This window comes from Echiichthys vipera, assembly GCF_963691815.1.
Source record: "Echiichthys vipera genome assembly, chromosome: 7".
NCBI classification, from domain to species: Eukaryota; Metazoa; Chordata; class Actinopteri; order Perciformes; family Trachinidae; genus Echiichthys; species Echiichthys vipera.
The window spans coordinates 2,348,866-2,376,142 of NC_139832.1; the positions used below are offsets into that span (position 1 = coordinate 2,348,866).

The 27,277-nt window shown below is 45.7% G+C and overlaps 1 protein-coding gene across 5 annotated transcripts in view; it reads right to left on the bottom strand.

Moving 5' to 3' along the window:
- Positions 1 to 27,277, bottom strand: part of cadps2 (Ca++-dependent secretion activator 2) — a 136,801-nt gene that overhangs the window by 45,120 nt on the left and 64,404 nt on the right. For all 5 annotated transcript variants that reach the window (XM_083917255.1, XM_083917254.1, XM_083917252.1 and 2 more), the window contains exons 12-16: positions 20,876 to 20,977; positions 12,113 to 12,176; positions 10,621 to 10,744; positions 8,085 to 8,185; positions 1,760 to 1,916 (exon numbers count right to left, since the gene is read on the bottom strand). In XM_083917255.1, coding sequence (XP_083773381.1) covers positions 1,760 to 1,916; positions 8,085 to 8,185; positions 10,621 to 10,744; positions 12,113 to 12,176; positions 20,876 to 20,977 — 548 coding nt within the window. The remainder of the gene's footprint in view (positions 1 to 1,759; positions 1,917 to 8,084; positions 8,186 to 10,620; positions 10,745 to 12,112; positions 12,177 to 20,875; positions 20,978 to 27,277) is intronic.

Genomic DNA, 27,277 nt, shown 5'->3' on the forward strand with positions numbered 1-27,277 from the left:
GGCGGTTCTGAGGTCATTTCCTGTGCGCCTGTTGGGACATAGAAAAAAGAAGGAGGGACCATGCGCGGACATTTATAACAATGGCGGCGAAAGCTTCACGTTGGTGTGATGCGGAGGTGGAGTGTTTACTGCAGATTTGGTCGATGAAAAGATTCAAAAACAGTCGACAAGACGCACAAAAACTCCGAGGTCTACGAAAAGATCTGGAAACAAAGCCACGCATCGCCATGACGTCATCAATGCGTGTGACGTGTTACGGCGTGATGACGTATAGGCAGCAAGAAGCATTCTCCGAGGCCCAGGTAGTGTGAGTACAAACGGGCCTGGAGGGGGGGACAAGGACCCTAAAGCACGGGGCACGGGACAGACGCACAGTGGGAGGGCGCCCTGAGAGGGTCAAGGTCCTGAGACTTTAACACAGACAACACATTCATGGCTATTTTAATGTCCACAGGGTTGTAATCCCGCCCCTAAAGCATCCCTTGCTGTAAGGTCTAAGGTTACGTCCACACAATCCAAAACAACATTTTTTCCCCCGTCGTTCCTAAAAAGTTTTCCGTCCATGCTGTCCCGGCTAAAGAAATCTCTGCGTCCACAGGAAACCAGGTGCACCGACTCCAAACGCTGTAGTACACATGCCAGGCCTGGAGGTGGCGCTGTAACTGCCACAGAAATACACCAACAACGGAGAAGAAGAGACGGGGAGACGCTGTGGAGAATCCAAACACCGGAGAGTTCCTCTCCAAATCCTCCTCCATCCTAGAGACAAACGTGTCCCTGGTTCTGGTCTTAGTGGAGACTTTGGTGCTGTTCTGGACTCTGATGCACCCATCACTCTGCAGTTAGTGTCCTCACTGAGCAGAGGGTGCTGCTGGGAGCCCCTTCACTCTGCAGTTAGTGTCCTCACTGAGCAGAGGGGGCTGCTGGGAGCCCCTTCACTCTGCAGTTAGTGTCCTCACTGAGCAGAGGGAGCTGCTGGGAGCCCCTTCACTCTGCAGTTAGTGTCCTCACTGAGCAGAGGGGGCTGCTGGGAGCCCCCTCTGCAGTTAGTGTCCTCACTGAGCAGAGGGGGCTGCTGGGAGCCCCATCACTCTGCAGTTAGTGTCCTCACTGAGCAGAGGGTGCTGCTGGGAGCCCCTTCACTCTGCAGTTAGTGTCCTCACTGAGCAGAGGGTGCTGCTGGGAGCCCCTTCCCCCTGCCAAAGCACTCCCAGGCGCCACTTTCTCACTACATTTAGAGACTTTTCACAGCTTCTTAGAACTGGATTTAGAAACAGAGCCTAGAGCAGTTTAGCTCCTTATTCAGAGCATCAGGGAAAAGGGAGAAATCTGTGCTGGGCCTCATTCAGTCCCATGCATGTGGCTCAGAGTCCAGTTCAGGAAACAGTCTCTGGGTCCGTCTCTGTCCTCTCACGCAGCAGCACTGTTGTTGTTATGTGACGCCGCGGGTCAGAGGTTGGAGGTGGGGCCATGACGCCGTCCTTTACACAAAGTCTGAGCTTTCACCGTCCAGACCACAACGCCATGGGGACATTTTCAAATCCTCCCACTCTGGGACCTGGTTTCTAAAGATCCAGTTTTTAGGCTCTGATAACGGCGACTGCTGTGGATGGTCGGACAACAAAATACTAAAGTTGCATGGTTACAGGAAAACGCGCGTGGATAGGCCCTAAACCGTGCTGTATTGAAGAAGACTTGAAACTAGAGATTGTTCTCAAACCACAGCTGAGTCGGTTCAGACAGAGAAGGTCAGACTCACGGTCAGCTCGAAGGAAGTTGTTGAGGAGCTGGAAGAGTGGGAAGCTGTCCCAGGAGTCGACGGGCTGCACCTGCAGAGCGGCGTCCATGTCGGCTCTGTACAGCGACAGGAACATCTCGGCGTGTTCGGCCATCAGCTCCGGCCACCACGAGAAAGCCTGAGAAGGACGGAGAGGTGAGAGAGAAACAATCAACAGAGAGCACATTGACCCAACTTCTTAGAAAGGACCACAGTTCAACTGATGGGCTTTTATTGTGAAGGACTGAAGTTTGGTCCTGGATGTTTGGATAGCATTGATGGACTTTTATTGTGAAGGACTGAAGTCTGGTCCTGTATGTATGGATAGCATTAATAGGCTTTTATTTTGAAGGACTGGAGTTTGGTCCTGGATGTTTGGACAACATTGATGGGCTTTTATTGTGAAGGACTGGAGTTTGGTCCTGGTTGTTTGGACAACATTGATGGGCTTTTATTATGAAGGACTGAACTATGGTCCTGGATGTTTGGATAGCATTGATGGGCCTTTAGTGTGAAGTACTGAAGTTTGGTCCTGGATGTTTGGACAGCATTGATGGGCTTTTATTGTGAAGGACTGAACTATGGTCCTGGATGTTTGGATAGCATTGATGGGCTTTTATTATGAAGGACTGAAGTTTGGTCCTGGATGTTTAGATAGCATTGATGGGCTTTTATTGTGAAGGACTGAAGTTTGATCCTGGTTGTTTGGACAACATTGATGGGCTTTTATTGTGAAGGATTGAAGTTTGGTCCTGGATGTGTGGACAACATTGATGGGCTTTTATTGTGAAGAACTGAAGTCTGGTCCTGGATGTGTGGACAACATTGATGGGCTTTTATTGTGAAGGACTGAAGTCTGGTCCTGGATGTTTGGACAACATTGATGGGCTTTTATTGTGAAGGACTGGAGTTTGGTCCTGGATGTTTGGACAACATTGATGGGCTTTTATTGTGAAGGACTGAAGTTTGGTCCTGGATGTTTGGATGGCATTGATGGGCTTTTATTGTGAAGGGCTGAAGTTTGGTCCTGGATGTTTGGACATCATTGATTGGCTTTTATTGTGAAGGACTGAAGTTTGGTCCTGGATGTTTGGACATCATTGATAGGCTTTTATTGTGAAGGACTGAAGTTTGGACAACACTGATGTTAATGTGGACGAGCAGCAGCTCCAGTGTTTACGGAGAGGAGATCTAAAGGGTTAGCATGCGGCTAATTCAGCGTGTTAGCGTGTTAGCGTCCTTTTGAGCGCTCTGGTTCAGACAAAGATAAATTAGGACGTTCAAACCAGATTTAGTTACAAAGAGAAGATGTTAGACTTTAGTTTTACACCATTAAACTAACTCTAAACATTACAACATCGTTTATATTCGCAGGTTAAACAGAAAGTTTGACAGAATTTAGACAAAAACGTCCGTCTGGTGACATAAATCACTTAGTCTGCGTTGTTCTATGAAGACCGTGTCGAGGCTGTGAACATTAAAAAACTCTAAATGTGTCCAAGTTTAATTCCTTTTGCAGTGAATGTGATTGACACCCTCTGACAGGAAGTTAACAAGGACCGAGGCTGTTGCCTAGCGATGGAATTGCATTAGAAAGGTCCGTAATGTTCCTCACTGTGGTGTTGATGTGAAAAATCACACGATAATATTTTAGGAAAGGAAACGAGACCCACAGCCGCGTATGTCAGGTCAGTTGCCTAGCAGCCGAGTTCTCACAGCAAACTATTTTAACACTTCACGTGTTCGACTGTCAGGTTTACGCACTTTTTGTCCCTTTTGCTAATTTGTTTTGGACGTAAAAGGACGACACGTAAAAATACACACAATCAAAGTGCATTCACACACGTCCGACACGTCTGTGCGGAGATCAGGAGCTTCACTGATGAAGGGAGGAAAGCGTCTTTACATCTGTTCAGGCTTCGTCTTCTCTTCTGTTTAAAGTCGAGTCAGAGGTTTGTTTACACGCATCACTCTACGCGTCAGCAAGCGATCGCTGTCCATACGTGAACGCGCTGAAGCTCTCATCCGAGACTCTTTTCTACGGTCCAACAGAACCGAGACTTCCTGTTCTTGCACCTCCCTGGTTCGGTGCAGGAAACAGAGCGCACCCGTTGGTCGTTGGCAACGTTCATCACTATTCGCTCGAGCGAAAAAAACGCTAAACCGCCAAACCGCTAAATATTAACCACGTGTGATTTGATCTTTTGGTGGAAACAGCGAGACGAGACAAAAGACGGGACGACGGGAACGTGTCACACAACTCCAGCAAAACTCTTGTGACTTTAGTCCGACATTGGAAACTTGTGACATTGACTCATTTATATTTTATAATTCATTCATCTTCAACCACTTGTCCCTGTTGGGGTCGTGGGGGGAGGGGGGGGGGGGGTCGCTGGAGCCTATCCCAGCTGACATTGAGCGTGAATCCCTGGACAGGACGCCAGTTTATCGCAGGACACATAGAGACGAACAGAGACAGACAACCATTCACACCTGGGACAGAGAGACGGAGAGGACAGAGAGACGGAGGGACAGAAAGACAAAGGGACAGAAAGACGAAGGGGGAAGGCGAGACGGAGAGGACAGAGGAGACAGAGAGAAGAGAGACGGAGGGGGAAGGCGAGACGGAGGGACAGAGAGATGGAGGGGACAGACAGACGGACGGCAGTGGCGCACAGGTGTGATGCACCACAGACACGTGAAAGTGAAGCGTCCACACACAGATCTTACCTCTCGTCCCTTCCCACGGTGGAAAACAACAGGAGAGAGAGAAAAGGAGAGTCAGAGACATCAAACACGTCCAACCTGAACCCGTCTCCCTTCACAGGGACTTCCACCTGTGTGTGTGTGTGTGTGTGTGTGTTCGTGTGTGTGTGTGTGTGTGTGTGTGTGTGTGTTCGTGTGTGTGTGTGCGTTTGTGTTCATGTGTCCACGTGTTCATGTGTCCACGTGTTCATGTGTCCACGTGTTCATGTGTTCATGTGTTCATGTGTTCATGTGTTCACTTGTCCACGTGTTCATGTGTCCACGTGTCCACGTGTTCATGTGTTCATGTGTACATGTGTTCATGTGTTCACGTCTGTGTGTGTTCATGTGTTCATGTGTTCATGTGTCCACGTGTTCATGTGTGTGTGTTCATGTGTTCATGTGTTCATGTGTTCATGTGTTCATGTGTTCATGTGTTCACTTGTCCACGTGTTCATGTGTCCACGTGTCCACGTGTTCATGTGTTCATGTGTACATGTGTTCATGTGTTCACGTCTGTGTGTGTTCATGTGTTCATGTGTTCATGTGTCCACGTGTTCATGTGTGTGTGTTCATGTGTTCATGTGTTCATGTGTTCATGTGTCCACGTGTTCATGTGTCCACTCTTCCTCCTCAGCTTGCCTCCATTTTGTTTTGAGGAAATCAAAACTCTTTTTCTATTTTTGCCACTTTAACTGTGGGAGTTTTTGACATTTGGAAGTGACGTTTGGTTTATTACTATTGTTTATTTTATTATTTCTATTAGCCTGTGAATGTTCTCATGTGTCCAGGTCGTCGTTCTCCTCAAAGCAATTTCAGTCAAAAACAACTGGACTGGTTATTTATTTATTTACTTTGTCTGTTATTATCATTTTTTATATCATTAATTATTTATTAATTTCATTTTATTTTCTTCATCTCCATCATTACTATCTATATAAATATATTTCTTCCCATTTAAATATTATTATTTATTTATTTATTAACTTCATTTATTATCATTATTATACTGTATCTCTTCTCTTTTTAAATATGATTATTTTTTTATTATTTTATTTTATTTACTCTGTTATTATAATTATCATTATTATATTTCTTATATATTATTTATTAATTTTGATTTCATTTCTTCATCTTCGTCATTACTATCATTATTATATTTCTTCTCTTTTTAAATATGATTATTTTTGTATTATTTTTATTTTATTTACTTTGTCTGTTATTATTATTATATTTATTCTCTTTTAAATATTATTATTAATATTATTATTATTATTATTATTATTATTATTAATTCATATTAATTAATGTTAATATTCATTTATGAACACAAACATCATGTTTGCATTAATGTTTAAATGATCCTTTAACCCTTCACATGTTCACAGAGTCTGGAGTTCAACACAAGGGCGCTCCTGCAGGATTTTGTGACATCACTAGTTCACAGCCAATCAGAGTCCAGCCCTTGAGGTGAAACGTGCGGAGCTCAAACTCTAAACTGAGGCTGGACTCTTCAGTGAAGCCTCGTGTCCAGCTGGGAAACTTTTAACACCAACAACGTGTTTGTTCAGAGAGAGAAGAGTCGGAGTAATCACATGAAATCACATAATTACTCAAAGACGAGAACGTGTCGTGGTCGCCGTCGTCAGGACACAAACAACAACCAGCGAGCGGCGGGAGAGCGCTGCCGCTGACAGCCGCCGAGTAAACAATTAAGACTCCATCTCTAAATTTAAGACGTGACAGCTTGAGACGGCGCTCCGACGAAAAGCCTCTAATTTGCGGTTAATATCACATCTGAAGCTCGGAGCAGAGATCCACCGGTCGCCATGGCAGCGGCGTGTTATTAATAGCGCGGAAACAGATGCCTGAGCGCCACGCTGCCACTTAGGGCCGATCAGAACCGCCGCGTCTCAACACCTATGATTGATCAGTTTTACACCGGCGCCATGCATACGGAGCCCGTGGGCGTTGTTTTCATCGAGCCTCCTCCGCCGCCGACTCGGATGCGGGCGACGCCACTTGCCGTGTCATCTGCCACTTTAGCGCGAGGGAAAATGCACAGTGCTGCGGAAAGTGATCAAGAACGCTAATGAAATGATCAAGCGCCGCGCCGGGTCTTCTGCTGCTGCCACTCCAGAGAGAGAGGGAGGAGAAGACAACGTTCTTCTGCAGGAGGTGAAACCACAGAAGAAGAAGTTTCAGAGTTAAAGTGTTGAGATCGATCCGTCATGGAAGAGTTGTTCAGACCCCGGGGACGCAACGGGCACTGGCGCTCTCACAACGCCGTCGCCATTAAGGTCAAATGTGGGGAAATGTAGTACGGTGTGTGTGTGTGTGTGAGAGAGGGAGAGAGAGGGAGAGGGAGAGAGAGAGAGAGAGAGAGAGAGAGAAAGAGAGGGTAAGAGAGAGAGAGGGAGAGAGAGAGAGAGAGAGAGAGAGAGAGAGAGAGGGAGAGAGAGAGAGAGAGAGAGAGAAAGGGAGAGAGCATGCAGCAAAGGCCTCTTGCAGTACGGTGTGTGTGTGAATGTGAGGGAGAGAGAGAGAGAGAGAGAGAGAGAGAGGGAGCGAGGGAGCAGCAAAGGCCTCCAGGTGAGAATCGGACCCGGCCGCTGCAGCACTCATTTGAACGTGCGCGTGCACAGATGTGCGTGCACAGATCATTTCCTGCGCTGCGTTCTTCTTCACCACGGGGTAAAAGTGTCCCGGGTTGTTGCGGCGTCTGTTCTACCACACGCCACATCCCGCTGAGAGCTGCATCCAATCAGCGACCGGGCTTCTCTCGGGGGTTTCGAGCGCCGTTTTTTGGCCGCTCCAGCGACATCTCATCTCATCTCATCTCATCTCATCTCATCTTCAGCCTCTTATCCGGGGTCGGGTCTCGGGGGCAGCAGCTCCAGCAGGGGACCCCAAACTTCCCTTTCCCGGGCCACATTAACCAGCTCTAACTGGGGGATCCTGAGGCGTTCCCAGGCCGGTGTGCCGACTCACGTGCACATCAGGGGCGTTTCGGCGAGATAGATCCTCCTCATTCTTAATGGAAACGCAGCTAAAGGTACTTTTCGTTCCAGGGGACTGTTTCCGCGTTGTGTCGGCTAAAATCCCGTTTGCTCTTGTGTGAAGGAACTCGGCACTCAACACTGATTGTTAGGAGTCTGATGTGAATTGTGATCCCGCGTAGACCGCCTCGTGAAAACCAGTTACCTCCTCCGTGTGTTGTTCCGGAGCTGATCTCTCGCTCTCGCTCCCCGTCCCATCATGCAGCTCTGCGTGTTGAGCGGATTGTGTTCTGTGAGACGGCGTTACCTTTCCTCTTTGCGGATGAAACAGGAAGCGTTCAGATTAAACTCCGCAGGTAGAAAATATTACCATCTTCATTCGAGACACACGTCGGTGCCGCCTCGCCAGAAACATTCAAGTAAAACGATGGAAGGAGAAAATGAAAGCGGGGAAAGGAAGCGACGCACGGGCTAAGTGGCGTGTGGGTCGTCTGTCAGCAGTGTCTGAGTGTGAGGCAGAGCTGCCCTGAAACAAGCTGCACGGGTAAGAAGAGATAAAGTACCTCAGAGTGGTGTTCGTCGTTCTGCTGCAGGACCTCGATGCACAGCTCTCCCAGTCGCATCATGTCCTCCAGTCTTTTCTCCGGAGCCGCCTGAGCCTCCACTGAAGGTCGGGACACAGAAGCACAAACACTCGGTTAACGCACGAGATATAAAACTACATTTCCCATAAACCTCTGATGGCACTCTTCTTCTTCTTTGGGTTTTTAATGTAGAGAGGCCGCCTGGAGCAGTGAGCGCGAGCGTGACCACAGAAGGAGAAAAAGCAGGTACCACAATGTCTCATCTTCAACCGCTTCTGCCCCCGCGATACTCCAGCAGGGGACCCCAAACTTCCCTTTCCCGGGCCACATTAACCAGCTCTAACTGGGGGATCCTGAGGCGTTCCCAGGCCAGTGTGGGGATCTAATCTCTCCACCTGGTCCTGGGTCTTCCCCGAGGCCTCCTCCCAGCTGGACGTGCCTGGAACACCTCCCTAGGGAGGCGCCCAGGGTTCATCCTTACCAGATGATCCTGAACCACCTCAACTGGCTCCTTTCAACGCAAAGGAGCAGCGGCTCTACTCCGAGTTCCTCACGGATGCTGAACTTCTCCCCCTCTCTCTAAGGGAGACTCCAGACCCCCTCCTGAGGAAACACATTTCACACGCTTGGACTTGGACCTGGTTCTTTGGGTCCTGACCCAGCTTTCATGACCACAGGTGAGGGTAGGAACCAGGACTGAGCAGTAGATCCAGAGCTTTGTCTTCCTCAGCTCTCTTTTGGTCACAACGGTGCGGTAGAGCGACTGCAGCTCCGCCCCCGCTGCTCCGATTCTCCGGTCACACTCACGCTCCATCATCCCCTCACTCGCGAACATGATCCCGAGGTACTCGAACTCCTTCACTAAGGATGTATTTTAAAAACTAACCCTCAAGGGCTGCACAATAATTTTTTTAATATATCGATAGTTGTTCAACACGCCCTCCTTCACGTCCCCTCGGCCCTCGGCATCACGGAGGCCACTTAGGGCGCACTTCCACTGTGCGTCCGTCCCGTGCCCCGTGCTTTAGGGTCCTTGTCCCCCCCTCCAGGCCCGTTTGTACTCACACTACCTGGGCCTCGGAGAATGCTTCTTGCTGCCTATACGTCATCACGCCGTAACACGTCACACGCATTGATGACATCATGGCGATGCGTGGCTTTGTTTCCAGATCTTTCCGTAGACCTCGGAGTTTTTGTGCGTCTTGTCGACTGTTTTTGAATCTTTTCATCGACCAAATCTGCAGTAAACACTCCACCTCCGCATCACACCAACGTGAACCTTTCACCGCCATTGTTTGAAATGTCCGCGCATGGTCCCTCCTTCTTTTTTCTACGTCCCAACAGGCGCACAGGAAATGACCTCAGAGCCGCCGTAGGCCTCGTGCTCGTACACGTGCGCACGCTCGTGCTCGTACACGTGCAAACGTGCTTTACAAAAGCCCACCTCTCTCAGACGGGCTGTGGACGGCAAGCGTGCCGCAGCTAGGCGCGGAGCGGTTGCACTCACACTGGTCAAAGGAACCAGACTTTACCTGTAAAACCTGTTTGGGCCCGGTGCGGAAGGACAGTGTGTGTGCGCCCTCACAGAGCTGAGGGTGGAGCAGGGGATGAAATGAAACGCATCTGCCCTCGTTCACTTCGGCCCAAACTGTCATGGATCCGGCACCAGGTGCAGGTTTAGCGCTGAACTGCTACAATCAGAAACACCCTGAGACTCATTTGAACGAGATAAAGGTGTTCTCTACGGGTGATTGCAGTATGTCGGCACCGTCTGCACCGAACAGCTGCATCGTCTCTGATTCAGAAGCGTCTATATCATGATTACCATCATCATTATTATTATTATTGCTGTAATATATCGCAAAATAACATTTATTCCGTGCGTTTACAGATAATGTTGAGAGGAAACCACACGAGTCAAGTATAGAGACATAAACTAAGGAGACTCAACATCTACTTCAGAAACGACAGAACAGCCCACACGTGTAATAAACAGATTATAATCAGATATTATTTATAGAGAACTGACACAGAAGAGCGTCAGACCGTGACTCCTACCCACGGACGTATTCTCTTCCACCAAATGCATAACTGCAATGCATTGTGGGTGATATCCGCCCCTGGAGTGACCCTGGTTGTTCACTCAGCCTTCCAAGGGTCCGAGTCACCAAGTTACCTTTAGTTTCTCACATTCGGCTGGCAACTGGAGGGTCGCCGGTTCAAGTCCCTGTATGCGGTATGAGTGGAGCGTGGACTGGTGGTTGGAGAGATGCCAGTTCATCTCCTGGGCTCTGTCAAGGTGCTGTTGAGCAAGGCACCGAACCCCCAACTGCTCGAGGCGATGAGCCATTGGCAGCCCCCTCGCTCTGACATCTCTCCATTAATTGCATGTACATAGGTCCTGTGTGTGTGTGTGTGTGTGTGTGTGTGTGTGTGTGTGTGTGTGTGTGTGTGTGTGTGTGTGTGTGTGTGTGTGTGTGTGTGTGTAACCTGTATAATAATAATAAACTCTCACCCTTGATCTGAGCGTACTCCATGAGCTGGCTGTAGTTGATTTGAGCGGCGTGCTCCAGACACTTCTGCACCAGCTTCTTCATCTCCTCCGGAGGAACAGGCGTGGTGATGTCCTTCATCAGAACCTGCAACCACACACGGCCTCACCTCAGTGACGCACGACAGGAACCACTCTACCACCCTTGTCCTCCTGCAGGAGCCTTTCTAAATGACTCTCAGGTCTAGTGACGGACCGACACATCAGCCTTAGTCGATGACCGACACGGACCGCCGATTTTCTGGAGCCGATATTTGGAGCTGATTCTACTTTTGCTTCCATAATTCACATCATAAAAATTACCTAATTACCTTAAAAAAACACAAATATCGGCCGATACGCCTTAAAAAACCACAAATATCGGCCGATACACCTTAAAAAAACACAAATATCGGCCGATACACCTTGAAAACACCACAAATATCGGGCGATACACCTTAAAAAACACAAATATCAGCCAATACACCTTAAAAAAACACAAATATCGGCAGATACACCTTAAAAAAACACAAATATCGGCCGATACACCTTAAAAAAACACAAATATCGGCAGATCCACCTTAAAAAACACAAATATCGGCAGATACACCTCAAAAAAACACAAATATCGTCCGATACACCTTAAAAAAACACAAATATCAGCAGATACACCTTAAAAAAACACAAATACCGGCCGATACGCCTTAAAAAAACACATATATCGGCCGATACGCCTTAAAAAAACACAAATATCGGCCGATACAACTTAAAAAAACACAAATATCTGCAGATACGCCTTAAAAAATCACAAATATCGGCAGATACGCCTTAAAAAAACACAAATATCGGCCGATACACCTTAAAAAAACACAAATATCTGCAGATTCACCCTAAAAAAACAGAAATATCGGCCGATACACCCTAAAAAAACACAAATATCAGCCCTTACACCTTAAAAAACACAAATATCGGCCGATACACCTTAAAAAAACACAAATATCAGCCGATACGCCTTAAAAAAACACAAATATCGGCAGATACACCTTAAAAAAACACAAATAACGGCAGATGCGGGCTGCTGCGTTCGCCGTAGTTTTTCCCTAACTTTATTCACAGACGGGCGTCCACAGGCAGCTGCGTGTTGCCGTAGACGCCTTTTTTAAGTTCATTAAATGTTCCTCTTTTTAAATTGAGACTTGTAACATTTGTTTTCATCATTGTGCAATTTTTATGATGTGAATTGAGGGAGAAAAGTAGAATCGGCTCCAGAAAATCGGTCATCGCCTAAGGCTGATGAATAAAAACAAACACATCAGTGGATCCGTACTTCCGCGTGATTCGCAGGACATTCGGTAAATTATGAGCCCAGAACTTTTCTCCTCTGCGATCTCACGGAAACATTTCAGCAGCACTCAGAAATAAAACCTTTACAGGAAGTTTGCACAAACAGGGAATGCATTTAAACGTGTTCCTGTACCCGTTCCTGCAGGGACAGCGTTGCCTTCAGGGCCCCATCTGGTCGTCCAAAGGGAAAGCAGTACCTGCAGATGCAAAACGTGGGCGGTCATCACAATTAGAAACAATGTCAAGGACGACTGTGTGGAGAAGAATCAAAAAATAAAAAAAGCAGAATAATGGGAAGCAGCGGCAGTAAGAAATCAGTCAGCGTCAACAGATGGCTGCTTTCTTTCATCTAATTACACTGATGAGCTTTTCTCACCTCGGGCGCCGTCTGAGCGCAGACGACACGGTTCAGGGGAGGATGCGCGTCGCTAATTGACAAGTGAACAGAACTAAATAAACAAAAGATGCGCGGTCACAAAGGTTCACTCTACTGGACGAAAACCTGCGGGCAGATGTTCTGTTCCTTCACGCATGTAAAAATAAATTCAAGCGTCTTTGTTCGGAGACTTCAATTCGAGTCACGAGTTTGTGATGTTCATGCACGAGAAAGATGAAAAGAAGAACGACCTGGTATTGTTTTGGATGAAGTGTTTCAAAGGAGCGGGCTGCTGACAGAAATGTATACACACAGCATCAGTATAGAATATAAAGATTTATTAAATGTGCAACAGTTCAACGAGCCCGCGGTTCAGTGTGTGTCGAGGCTTCTGGGTTTGTTTCGCACGTTGTGTGAATCTTCTGAGAATAACGTTTTTCTTCCATTCAGAGATTTAATACGTTGAAATCAACAAAAGTCTATTCAGACCACACGTAAAGGACGATGGTGCACCGTTAAATATCAGATTTTCCCCTCACAAGCGTCTGTCTCAGAGGAATTGAACACATTTTCAGGCCCTTTATGAAAACTTTCCAAAAGTTTGCATTTCTGAAGAGCTGGGGGAACTCATTTCCTCTTACCAAACAGGGCATGTATGTGACGTTTGGGGGAGGGGCGTACGTCCAGCTGGCTGACGTTTACCTCCGAGGAGGAGTGAGGGCCAGAGGCTAGCTGTCTCCGTCTCCGTCGAGGTCCGTTCTCTCAACTTGATCCAATCGTCCTCGCCTATGGGAGTCGCCATCTTGTCAGACTTTGACTCCGCCTCATTTCCTCTGACCAAAAAAGGGCATGTATGTGACGTTGGAGGGAGGGGCGTGAGTCCATCTGGCTGACGTTTACCTCCGAGGAGAAGTGAGGGCCAGAGGCTAGCTGTCACTCAAGAGGCCACTCCCCTAATTATCCATGAACTTTAACCTCCAATAAAATAAAAACTAGCCCCTCCCCCTCAGTGTTGTCATGGAGATCTGAGCTAAACACACAGACTAGAATGTTCTTTTGCCCTTAAACAGGTTTAATGATGCTGTGTAAACGGCCTGTTTAACATGGGGCTCAATGAGAAACTGCTCTGTTATGAAACCTGCCCCTAGTGGACACTCAGGGAACTGGGCGGGGCTTGATGTGAACCCATGAACGCTAGTGTCAAACTGTGTGTTTACATAGGCAGCACTCACTAGCCAATCACAGCCAAGTTAGCGAGTGAGGGCTTACGTCATAGGCTGTAAATGGAGTTGTAACCTCTGTCAGTGTCGGATCCAGTCGGTCCAATAACATTTAGGGAAGTCTAGAAGAGTGACCCCTATTCGAGTTAGCGTAAACGTAGTTGCATTAGTAGTCACTCAGGGCGCCCTCCCACTGTCCGCCCGTCCCGTGCCCCGTGCTTTAGGGTCCTTGTCCCCCCCTCCAGGCCCGTTTGTACTCACACTACCTGGGCCTCGGAGAATGCTTCTTGCTGCCTATACGTCATCACGCCGTAACACGTCACACGCATTGATGACGTCATGGCGATGCGTGGCTTTGTTTCCAGATCTTTCCGTAGACCTCAGAGTTTTTGTGCGTCTTGTCGACTGTTTTTGAATCTTTTCATCGACCAAATCTGCAGTAAACACTCCACCTCCGCATCACACCAACGTGAACCTTTCACCGCCATTGTTAGAAATGTCTGCGCACGGTCCCTCCTTCTTTTTTCTACGTCCCAACAGGCGCACAGGAAATGACCTCAGAACCGCCGTAGGCCTCGTGCTCGTACACGTGCACATGCTCGTGCTCGTACATGTGCAAACATGCTTTACTAAAGCCCACCTCTCTCAAACGGGCCGTGGACGGCCAGCTGGCCGCAGTTATGTGCGGAGCGGTTGCACTGACACTGGTCAAACGCACCAGGCTTGACCCAAAAAACCTGTTTTGGCCCGGTGCGGAAGGACAGTGTGAGTGCGCCCTAGGAGAACTGACGCTTTTGGCACTTCCTGATTGGATCAAACAGGAAGTCGCTGTTGTGGGGGTTTGGGATAAATAGAGGTTCAAAAGGAGTATTTGATGAACTACCTCTCGTCAACTTTCATCATCATTGAATCAGGCTGATGTTTGAAATCACTTTGACATTTATGAAAATATTTTATCAGAAACCAAATTAAACCAAACATCAGGAACAAAAAAACATAATTTCCGTTTGTCATTGAGAAGAACCGACGCTTCACAAGAACTGAATACTCTGACTCTTATTTGTTGCATTTTGTTGCAGTAATTGGGGTGATTTTCCCGCTGCATAGCTCACTGAAGTCCTTTTCACACACAAAGTGAGTAATAAGACGTTCAGGCTGACAGCGATGCGGGTCAGACCCGGGTCGGCAGCCTCTCTGAATGGCCGACCGTGCCTCGCTGGGAAATTGTATTTAACTTCTGATATTTTTGTTTTTGCCTGATACAATGTGAGAGAAACCTAATTTGCCTCCTGGATTATGTTCGGTTGGTGAAGGTGAGAGAAGGATCACGGCTCCAGTTTAAATGCTAATGAGAATCAACACGCGCAGTCTGGTGGTGTTTAACCGAGACCGTAATCTTCCCGCACAGGGAGCCACAAGTCTAAACATCAAGTTTAATAATGCTCCAGTCGTTGGAGTGGATACTGCAGGAGGATAATAACTGAGTTCCCACTGAAAGTTCTGCTCATAAAGCCTGTGAATGTTCTCATGTGTCCAGGTCGTCGTTCTCCTCAAAGCAGTTTCAGTCCAAAGCAACTGGACTTGGTTATTTGTCTAGGAAGACGTTTCACCTCTCATCCAAGAGGCTTCATCAGTTCATGTACACATCTGACCAGGCTGGGACTGGACCAGGACCAGGCTGGGACTGGACCAGGACCAGGACCAGGACCAGGCTGGGACTGGTCCAACTAACTGGTGTGGAGATCCAGGTATTTAACCTCTCACAAGGCCGATGATGTCACTGAAACCCTTTGTGCTCCAAGTGCCAACGACCGTCGTTAGAGGGACAGTCGTTGCTAGGAAGTTGGTCTGGACTTCGTTATTGCTGGTCCAGTCCCAGCCTGGTCCTGGTCCTGGTCCAGTCGTTGGTGGAAGTAGGTCTGGACTTGGTTAGTGCTCTATTGAGTCTGAACGACAGTGGTTGGAGTCACAGGAGGCCTTGTGTGAACAGTTGTTCTTTGAGGTTAGATTGTTGGATCTCCTGGGAAGGGATGAAAGGGCAGCATTGTAAATTGGAGATAAGTGGTGTCTCAGACCGCTCATAAATGGAGTGAATAAACGATTATAAACGAGACCGGGTTTGTTTGGGTCGGAGTGCGTCAGGGGTTCTTGCATCTGGAAACAAAGCCACGCATCGCCATGACGTCATCAATGCGTGTGACGTGTTACGGCGTGATGACGTATAGGCAGCAAGAAGCATTCTCCGAGGCCCAGGTAGTGTGAGTACAAACGGGCCTGGAGGGGGGCACAAGGACCCTAAAGCACGGGGCACGGGACGGAGGCACAGTGGGAGGGCGCCCTTAAACTTCGGTGCGGATGTTTGCAATGGAGACGGACAAATAAAATTGAATTGAATAGAATTGAATGTGGTGTCTACTCGGTGTGTGTGAGGAGCCGTGTATGTGGTGTGTGTGAGGAGCCGTGTACGTGGTGTGTGTGAGGAGCCGTGTACGTGGTGTGTGTGAGGAGCCGTGTACGTGGTGTGTGTGAGGAGCCGTGTACGTGGTGTGTGTGAGGAGCCGCGTGTGTGTGTGTGAGGAGCCGTGTGTGTGAGGAGCCGTGTGTGTGGTGTGTGTGAGGAGCCGTGTGTGTGAGGAGCCGTGTGTGTGTGTGTGAGGAGCCGTGTGTGTGGTGTGTGTGAGGAGCCGTGTGTGAGGAGCCGTGTGTGTGTGAGGAGCCGTGTGTGTGAGGAGCCGTGTGTGTGGTGTGTGTGAGGAGCCGTGTGTGTGGTGTGTGTGAGGAGCCGTGTGTGTGAGGAGCCGTGTACGTGGTGTGTGTGTGAGGAGCCGTGTGTGTGAGGAGCCGTGTACTCGGTGTGTGTGAGGAGCCGTGTGTGTGTGTGTGTGTGTGAGGAGCCGTGTGCAGGGTGTGTGTGAGGAGCTGTGTGGTGTGTGTGAGGAGCTGTGTGTGTGTGTGTGTGTGTGTGAGGAGCCATGTGTGTGTGTGTGTGTGTGTGTGAGGAGCCATGTGTGTGTGTGTGTGCTGAAGACGCCTAAACAAACAAACGTTCATCTTCTACTTGTGAGTCTCGACTGTCGATGGCGAGTAACGACCGCACAGTGATGAGCTAATCTTTAGCTAATCTCCTTCCTGTGAAGACGGAGTAATAGCGATAATAATAATAATCATTATAATCACGATCATCGTCATTAGAGGAGCAGCTGTAGTTTAAACGTACAACCTTCGGCGACTCTTCAGTGGCTGAGCTCGGCTTTGAATCCAAACCAAACTGTGGAGATCCTGCTCTTGTCTGGGGGCGTTAGCATAATCCCTGCATTGTTGCGGCCATTGTTTGCCAGCATTAGCCTCTTGTTGAGGTGAGTTAGTAATGACTCCCGCTGATCGACCCCCCTCCCCCTCCCGCTCGGCCCTGACCGCCCCCCCCTCCCCTCCTCTCCGGGGCCAGATGGAGGGCCCCTCTCAGGCGTGAAGGGTTTAAAGAGCCGGGCTTCAGGACAGTTAATGGCACCGGTCCATTCAGACGAGTGTTGCTCGAGGTCTCGGGGCTGCCGCTTTCACACCGCGCTCACAATGTGTTCACACGGCGGCGGCGGCGCTGAATAGCAGCACGCAGATGCAGGGAGGTCTCATCAGCCTGCTCTCCACGCATGTCCTGCACCTGTTGTGCGCTGCTGCTGATGGGGCTCTAAATACCCAGACTGCCCCGCTTCATCACGCTGGAGGTAAAAGGAGCATACCGCTGCTTTTACGCGCTCTTCAAAACCCACTTCACGCCGCAGCGTTTAGAACTCGTGCTGCAGAGGTTAACGTGTGTTTTTCCAGCGTCTCTCATTCATTTCTGTAACGATCATCATCAAATCACCGTTAACAGATAAAACAAACACGTCCTCCGCACGTCACAGAGACGCACACGGGGACGGGACGGGTCCCTTTCTTAGTGATGGATTCAACACGACCACACAGGTGGAATAAACTACTACTACTACTAAACTACATGCATGGATATATATATTATAAACTATCTACATGTACATGTATATATATATATATATTATAAACCATCTGCATCAGAATCAGAAAACCTTTAATGTTTAACGCAGACGGGGACATTCGTTTGTCACAGCAGCGACAGAAAATTACAAAATAAGATACAAAAATAGCAAAAATAAGCAATAAAGTTACATTTAAAAAGGGAAGAAATAGAAATAGACATATATACATATTCACATGATAGAGTGCAGGTGTTCTTGTTTTGTAATAATAAAATATGGAATAAATAAATATGAGTAAATATGAGTAAATAGTGCAAAAACAGAAGTGACCTTAGGACAGGCAAGGGTATGTATGTTATAAACTACTTGCACGGGTATATATATATATATATATATATATATATATATATATATATATATATATATATATATATATTATAAACTATCTGCATGCTCCGCTCAGGGCGCCTCCAGCTCGTCCGCATGGACATTTTAAAATCCATATTAAGAGATTTAAGAGATTTATAAAACAAGCAAATGAAAGTTTTAAATTGGATCACATTTACAATAACACTGGAATTTACATCTAAAATAACGTCAATAACATACTTAATATATATTAATATTCAATGTTGGTTAAATTTGAAAATAAATGTCGTAACACAGCTAATCAGCCCCAAAAGTGCTCTCAATGCGTTGGTTATAGGGGATTATCATAGTTTACACAATGTGTTTATACATGAATTAAGTGTTTTATAGTTTTTATAGTAGAATTCTCTTATTCTCTTATTTTTTTGTTAAATTTAATTTAGTGAACCTGAAAAACGTTAAGTGAGCAGAACTAAAAGTGTGACGTTGTGGTCAGTGACTGACGTAAATTGGGTTCAATGTGTATCAAACAATGCACACAATAAAGAATGGGAGTTATCACAAAGCATGACTGTTAAGTTACACAAACTTAAACAAAAGTATGTTAATTATGATTAATTTAAGTATTTCACACTCAGAATAAACTGGTAACTCACCATCAGACGTGTTCTTTACTTATTTTTGTCTGAGTTTGCAAACTTTGATCATTTAGTTTAAGTAAAACCAACTTATTACGTTTGACAGTGTAGAGACAGTGAGTAAGGGTTTGTCTAAAGTCAATAAATGAATGGATGAATTTGTCTAAAGTCCATAAATGAATGAGTGAATTTGTCTAACGTCCATAAATGAATGGATGAATTTGTCTAAAGTCCATAAATGAATGAATGAATTTGTCTAAAGTCCATAAATGAATGAATGAATTTGTCTAAAGTCCATAAATGAATGAATGAATTTGTCTAAAGTCCATAAATGAATGAATGAATTTGTCTAAAGTCCATAAATGAATGAATCAATTTGTCTAAAGTCCATAAATAAATGAATGAATTTGTCTAAAGTCCATAAATGAATGAGTGAATTTGTCTAACGTCCATAAATGAATGGATGAATTTGTCTAAAGTCCATAAATGAATGAATGAATTTGTCTAAAGTCCATAAATGAATGGATGAATTTGTCTAAAGTCCATAAATGAATGAATGAATTCGTCTAAAGTCCATAAATGAATGCATGAATTTGTCTAAAGTCCATAAATGAATGAATTAATTTGTCTAAAGTCCATAAATGAATGAATGAGTTTGTCTAAAGTCCATAAATGAATGAGTGAATTTGTCTAAAGTCCATAAATGAATGAGTGAATTTGTCTAAAGTCCATAAATGAATGGATGAATTTGTCTAAAGTCCATAAATGAATGAGTGAATTTGTCTCAAGTCCATAAATGAATGAATGAATCCGTCTAAAGTCCATAAATGAATGAATGAATTTGTCTAAAGTCAATAAATGAATGAATCAATCTGTCTAAAGTCCATAAATGAATGAGTGAATTTGTCTAAAGTCCATAAATGAATGAGTGAATTTGTCTTAAGTACATAAATGAATGAATGGATTTGTCTAAAGTCCATAAATGAATGAGTGAATTTGTCTAAAGTCCATAAATGAATGAATGAATCTGTCTAAAGTCCATAAATTAATGAATGAATCTGTCTAAAGTGCATAAATGAATGAATGAATTTGTCTATAGTGCATAAATGAATGAATGAATTTGTTTAAAGTCCATAAATGAATTTGTCTAAAGTCCATAAATGAATGAATGAATCTGTCTAAAGTCCATAAATGAATGAATGAATTTGTCTAAAGTCCATAAATGAATGAATTAATTTGTCTAAAGTCCATAAATGAATGAATGAATCCGTCTAAAGTCCATAAATGAATGAATGAATTTGTCTAAAGTCCATAAATGAATGAATTAATTTGTCTAAAGTCCATAAATGAATGAATGAATTTGTCTAAAGTCCATAAATGAATGGATGAATTTGTCTAAAGTCCATAAATGAATGGATGAATTTGTCTAAAGTCCATAAATTAATGAATGAAATTGTCTAAAGTCCATAAATGAATGAATGAATTCGTCTAAAGTCCATAAATGAATGAATGAATTTGTCTAAAGTCCATAAATGAATGAATGAATTTGTCTAAAGTCCATAAATGAATGAATGAATTTGTCTAAAGTCCATAAATGAATGAATGAATTTGTCTAAAGTCCATAAATGAATGAGTGAATTTGTCTAAAGTCCATAAATGAATGAATGAATTTGTCTAAAGTCCACAAATGAATGAGTGAATTTGTCTTAAGTACATAAATGAATGAATGGATTTGTCTAAAGTCCATAAATTAATGAATGAATTTGTCTAAAGTCCATAAATGAATGAATGAATTTGTCTAAAGTCCATAAATTAATGAATGAATTTGTCTAAAGTCCATAAATTAATGAATGAATTTGTCTAAAGTCCATAAATGAATGGATGACTTTGTCTAAAGTCCATAAATGAATGAATTAATTTGTCTAAAGTCCATAAATGAATGAATGAATTTGTCTAAAGTCCATAAATGAATGGATGAATTTGTCTAAAGTACATAAATGAATGAGTGAATTTGTCTAAAGTCCATAAATGAATGAGTGAATTTGTCTAAAGTACATAAATGAATGAGTGAATTCGTCTAAAGTCCATAAATGAATGAATGAATTTGTCTAAAGTCAATAAATGAATGAATGAATTTGTCTAAAGTCCATAAATGAATGGATGAATTTGTCTAAAGTCAATAAATGAATGAGTGAATTTGTCTAAAGTCCATAAATGAATGGATGAATTTGTCTAAAGTCCATAAATGAATGTAAATCTCTGTGTTGTAGTTGTGTGAGTGTGATGAAAGGGTGTCCGTACCTAAAGTGTGTGATCTGGTTGTCCAGCAGAGCCATGAGGCGACCTCTGACGGCCTCAAAGTGGTCTTTCTCCTCCACGGTCACCGTCCCCATCCCGTCGGGCCTGAGGACGCACAGAGATCAGACACAGGACACGGTCAGCGGAATCGCCTTCACCTCTGGGCTACAGATCACAGGCTGAAGGATGGACACGGGGACGCCGCTGCTGCTTCTCTTCTGTTAACACTCCGCAAAACAACTCTCACAATATTGCAATGCTACTGTGACGCTGTAGCTAGTGAAGTGACAAGCTAGTCCCCATTGACAGCAACACTTGATTCTGCCCTTAAGGTCGCACTCACACTGTCCATACGTACCATGCCCAAACACATTTCACGGGTAAAGTCTGGTTTCTTTGACCAGTGTGAGTGCAACCACACCGCGCCTAGCTGCAGCACGCTGGCTGGCTCCCGTTTGAGAGAGGTGGGCTTTTGTAACCCACGTTTGCACATGTACGAGCACGAGGCCTACGGCGGTTCTGAGGTCATTTCCTGTGCGCCTGTTGGGACGTAGAAAAAAGAAGGAGGGACCATGCGCGGACATTTCAAACAATGGCGGTGAAAGGTTCACGTTGGTGTGATGCGGAGGTGGAGTGTTTACTGCAGATTTGGTCGATGAAAAGATTCAAAAACAGTCGACAAGACGCACAAAAACTCCGAGGTCTACGGAAAGATCTGGAAACAAAGCCACGCATCGCCATGACGTCATCAATGCGTGTGACGTGTTACGGCGTGATGACGTATAGGCAGCAAGAAGCATTCTCCGAGGCCCAGGTAGTGTGAGTACAAACGGGCCTGGAGGGGGGGACAAGAACCCTAAAGCACGGGGCACGGGACGGAGGCACAGTGGGAGTGTGGCCTTAGTGAGTATAAAGTAGCTTCACACATTGACGCATGTCACACCTCAGATCACTTATTAAATTAAGTGATAACTTTGTGGTGTGAGTTCTAATGCACGTGTAAAGGAATGGAGCACAATCATGACACATTGCACAATAGTGTGTAGGATTTGAACGGGGGGCTGGAGCCGATCCCAGCTGACATCAGGCGTGAGGCGGGGTCCACCCTGGACAGGACGCCAGTCTATCACAGGACACATAGAGACGAACAGAGACAGACAACCATTCACACCTACGGGTGATTTAGAGTCATCAATGAACCCAACACCTGCACGTCTTTGGACTGTGGGAGGAAACCGGAGAACCCGGAGAAAACCCACGCAGACACGGGGACAACATGCAGACTCCACACAGAAGGGCCCAGGCCCCGGGTGCGAACCTGGAACCTTCTCGCTGTGAGGCGACAGTGCTAACAACTACATCACCGTGCAGCTTTTGTGCAATATGCAACCTGTAATTTGTTGCGACGCCGTAAAAGAAGACGGAGCACCAGAGTCCTGGATGTGTGATGCTGAAGGAGGTTATTTATACTCGAGAATGAGCCGGAGAGTCGTCGACACACGTAAGTGAATGAAGCCACCTCTGTTCTGAGGCTCAAACAGCAAAGCTACTAGAAAGGTGAAGCGAGACAGCAAAGGGGGGATGCGTAAACATCCGATTGGCTGTAACGCATAAACATGGAGGGAAGGATTCACACCAGCTAGGAAAAGTGTCACCCGGTGACGGTGAGCGTGAACATCCATCTACAGCTGTGTCTGCAACCTGCCACAGAGTGAGACACGAGACGCCAAGAGAAAGCACGGCCTCGGCGTGTTCCTCAGAGGGTTTAGGACGGGTAACTGACCCCGGCAGTGATCTACAGAAAACCCTGTAATTACAGCTCTCCACTCACACACAAGGACTCATCATTAACTACAATTAGTCCCCAACACAACCCTCCTACCTCCTGACATGCTGTCGAGTTATGTCAGCTCCGAAGTCTTATTGCGTTCACTGTTGTACCGTCGGTCTTGTCACTGTGTTTCTCGCTCGTTGTCAAGCTGCCGACAGTAAACATCGAATGCAGCATTCATGTGTTCATTAAGGAAACAAGCTTTTAATGTGAAACGTTTGCAGGAAGAAAATAAACTATTAAAGTTACAATCACAAAGATGTGGTTTCGTTCTCTTTGGCGCCCCCTATGGCGATAAGCGGTAATGGCAAGTGTGTTTTGGGATCTCACTTTCACTTGATTTTGTAAAAGTGAAAGTCCGTCGTGAAATCATCCCCGGGTCTTTTTCCGCAAATTCGTTCATCAAATAAGACATCGAGACAATTTTTTCATGTATGAACGATTAACGATCGGTTCGCAGCCGGATGAGGATCAGCACCTCTAAATCTGAGGCCGTGGCTCTCTGCAGGAAACCGGTGGATTGTTACTCCAGGTAGGAAATGAGTCTTGACCCCAAGTGAAGGAGTTCAAGGACCTCGGGATCATGTTCACGAGTGAGGGGACGATGGAGCGTGAGTTTGGCCGGAGAATCGGAGCAGCGGGGCGGAGCTGCAGTCGCTCTACCGCACCGTTGTGACCAAAAGAGAGCTGAGGAAGACAAAGCTCTGGATCTACCGCTCAGTCCTGGTTCCTACCCTCACCTGTGGTCATGAAAGCTGGGTCAGGACCCAAAGAACCAGGTCCAAGCGTCTGAAGTGTGTTTCCTCAGGAGGGGGTCTGGAGTCTCCCTTAGAGAGAGGGGGAGAAGTTCAGCATCCGTGAGGAACTCGGAGTAGAGCCGCTGCTCCTTTGTGTTGAAAGGAGCCAGTTGAGGTGGTTCAGGATCATCTGGTAAGGATGAACCCTGGGCGCCTCCCTAGGGAGTTGTTCCAGGCACGTCCAGCTGGGAGGAGGCCTCGGGGAAGACCCAGGACCAGCTGGAGAGATTAGATCTCCACACTGGCCTGGGAACGCCTCAGGATCCCCCAGTTAGAGCTGGTTAATGTGGCCCGGGAAAGGGAAGTTTGGGGTCCCCTGCTGGAGCTGCTGCCCCCGCGACCAGCAGCATTAGTGGTTAAAAAAGACCTTTAAATGCCTTCACCGTACTGCCCCGAGCTAATCACTGTTAGCCACGTCCAGCTGTTTGCGACTCTCCAGGATTTCTCCGTTAATAGTTGTTTTACAGGAATAAAACTGTCTGGATCGCTTATTTGATGATTTTACACAAGAATTTCACATTAAGTCGTCGTCTCTGTTAAGTCATTTAAGCTCCGCCTTCCCTCTCTGGTGGACCAATCACAGCTAAAAGTTCTGGAAAATGGGGATTTTTCCCGGTAATGTCACCAATGTACATTATATACGGCGGTAGCTCAGTCCATAGGTGACTGGGCTGGGAACCGGAAGGTTACTGGCTCGAGTCCCTGTGTGGACCATGAATGGAGCGTGGACCAGTTCAACTCCTGGGCACTGCTGAGTTGCTGTTGAGCAAGGCACCGAACCCCTAACTGCTCGGGGCGCTGGTCACTGGCAGCCCCCTCGCTCTAACATCTCTCCTTTAGTTGCATGTATATAGGTCCTGTCTGTGCACGTGTGTGTGTTTCGGACCTGTGTGTGTAACATGAATAATAATAGAGTGAAAATTGAATTTCCCGCGGGACTAATAAAGGAATTCTTCTTCTTCTATATTGCAAGAGCGAGGGCTCAATCATCATCACGCCACTTTATTCAGTGATTGTGATTTAAATGTAAATGTGTGTCTCTCTGTATTTGGTCTTTTTTCCCCTTCAGGAGACAAACAAAGCGTTTCGAATCGGAGGAAACCAAATGCCTTTCCAGACATGAACTCTGCGGTCTCCATCTTTGATACGCTGTTGACATTTCAGCACAGGAGCCCTCCTCATCAAGACGTCCTCAGTGCAGAACCGTGCACCAGCTAAAGGTCCTAAACACGGAGAAACCCCAGACGCACAGAGGTGAAAGTCAGCGCGCAAATCTTTTATTTGTTTATTCTCCACAAACTAAAACGTCGAAGTCTTATAAAACCGCTCCTGCTGCATTTCCTCTCTGTTTCTTTCCTCGCTCTCACAACTCGGACTGGCTTGTTTTCACCAAACTAAGCGATAAAGCAGCCGAACCCTCCACGCTGACCTCAGAGTCAACCAATCAAACAGGAGAGAGCTGCTCCAGCTCCTCCAACAACTCATCTGGCCGGCAGGAGGACGCTCGACAAAGAGAAAACTGTTAGTTGAGCGCTTCATTAATGTTTGTTGTAAAGCTTTCATTCCCTTCTTGCCTCTGCCTGAATAGGCACTCTGGCAAAAAGGGGAAAAATGCAATCAGTACCCAGAGCGACCAGCCTTGACTTCCCGGGCTTTGTGTGCGCGGCTGAAAGAGAAAAGCACCCTCTCCAAACGGCACTCGCAGTCGCTGGAGGGAAGAAGTGAGGAGGTTGTCTGTTAATGAGTTGTTCTTATAAAAGCCTTCGCCGGTTCAGCCCCTGACCACCGCACCTCGAGTGCCAGCACCGAGCGCCTCGCCGCGCGCTCCCGACTCTCCCGAGGAGAAAGGAGAGGGAGTCAGGAGAGAGGAGGACGGCGAGCAGCCGCCGATTAACCTCCCGTCTGTTATAATCACCACAATCACCGTGTTGGTGCACCGGGAGGATGAATCACCGAGGAGAGAATATGGATTTTACACCAGAGACGCTTAAATATTATCTATATTTGTGTTTAGAGCGGGTCATTTAATCACAGATAGGACGGAAATATAAAAAAAAGTTAAATAATAGAAACAGAAATGTAACATAAGTAGATGAAAATAGCAGAAAAATCTAATTAAATCGAATAATAATACAGTAATAAATAAATTAAACAAGTAATAAATAAATATAATAAATTAAATAAGTAATAAATAAATATAATATAATAAATTAAATAAATGAAATAAATGAAATAAGTAATAAATAAATATAATATAATAAATTAAATAAATTAAATAAGTAAAAAATAAATATAATATAATAAAGTAAATAAAATATGAAATGAGTTAATTGCTTAAAATGCAAACACAATATAAAAAAATGTAAAATAATATGATTATAAAAGAAAAAATCTAACCGAAAATTAACAAATAGTAATTTTGTTATGCAAAAAATATAATATCCACTAAAACATATGATAAAGCATGTTAAATATAAAAAGTTAAATTAATAAATAATAAAATAAAGTGTTAAATCAAATCAAAACATCAAACAATAACATTGAATAAAACAAATAAAAATGTAATATTTTTTATATTCAAGCTAAAATAAAAAACAAAATAATGAAATTACACAAAAGAAAATGAAATTACATTAAAACTAAATTACAAAAAATAAATGTTCAAATAAATATAATTATGTAAAAAGTGTAAAATTTAACATTTCACTAAAATCCCATGAAAACCATAAATAATAAAATAGCTGTTGGTACATTCACACTCTTTCTTCATGGTGGTGTTTGGGGGGTGGAGGGTGCAGAAGAGGTGGAGGACGAGCACAACGACTGGCCGTGGTCACGTATTGTGTGCATGTATTGTGTGCACGTCTTGTGTGCACGTATTGTGTGCACGTCTTGTGTGTGCACGTATTGTGTGCACGTATAGTGTGTGCACGTATCAGCGCCTCTCTTCAGCTCCACTCTCCTCCATTTGTTCTGTAATGAGAGGCAGCTTTCTCCGCACAACAGCACTTGTTAGCACAACTTCTAAACCCTGTTGTTCCCCAAATCTGTCAATTCATTACCAACACCCCCCCCCCCCCCCCCCCCACACACACACACACACACACACACAACCCCTCCACCCTCCACTTCCCACAACCCCTATTTAACAAGCACCAGTTAATCCCGGGGGAACATAAAGCAGAGCTGTAGGGAGGAGCGTGTGTGCTCACTCATGTGGAGGCAAGGAAAGGCTTTCATGTCCAAGCAGCCGAGGGCCTCGCGCGGACAAATGAAGACGTGAGGGCTGTGGTCAGAGAGAGGGCCCTGATGGAGGGAGGATGGACGGACGGACGGACGGACGGACGGACGGATGGATGGATGGATGGATGGATGGGTGGGTGGGCCGGTGGATGTCCTGAGGCTCCAAGCCCTCACAGTTGATGCCAGCTGTCCTGTAATCCGAGTTGTTCATTGTCTTTAAACAATCTGTTTTCCTTAATTTCCTCGTGCGGCCGCGGCGAGGTGGCAGAAAATAAGACTGACTGGTCAGTTTTGCAGCTCTCACGTTGGAACAGCTCAGCTTGTAAAGGGGCGGAGCTGAACGTTTAACTGTTTTTACATTTAAGTAGATGGAGACGACCATATTTGTTTAAACCAGGAAGTCCCACTATGGTGAAACACCTCTTTTAAAAGTGAGACGGAGCCGAGGCACGGGCACACGGCAACAACAACAACACGTCATGGAGTTTGTTTGTTGGTTAAGTGAAGTCGACTGCAGCTGACAGTGAGCCCTTC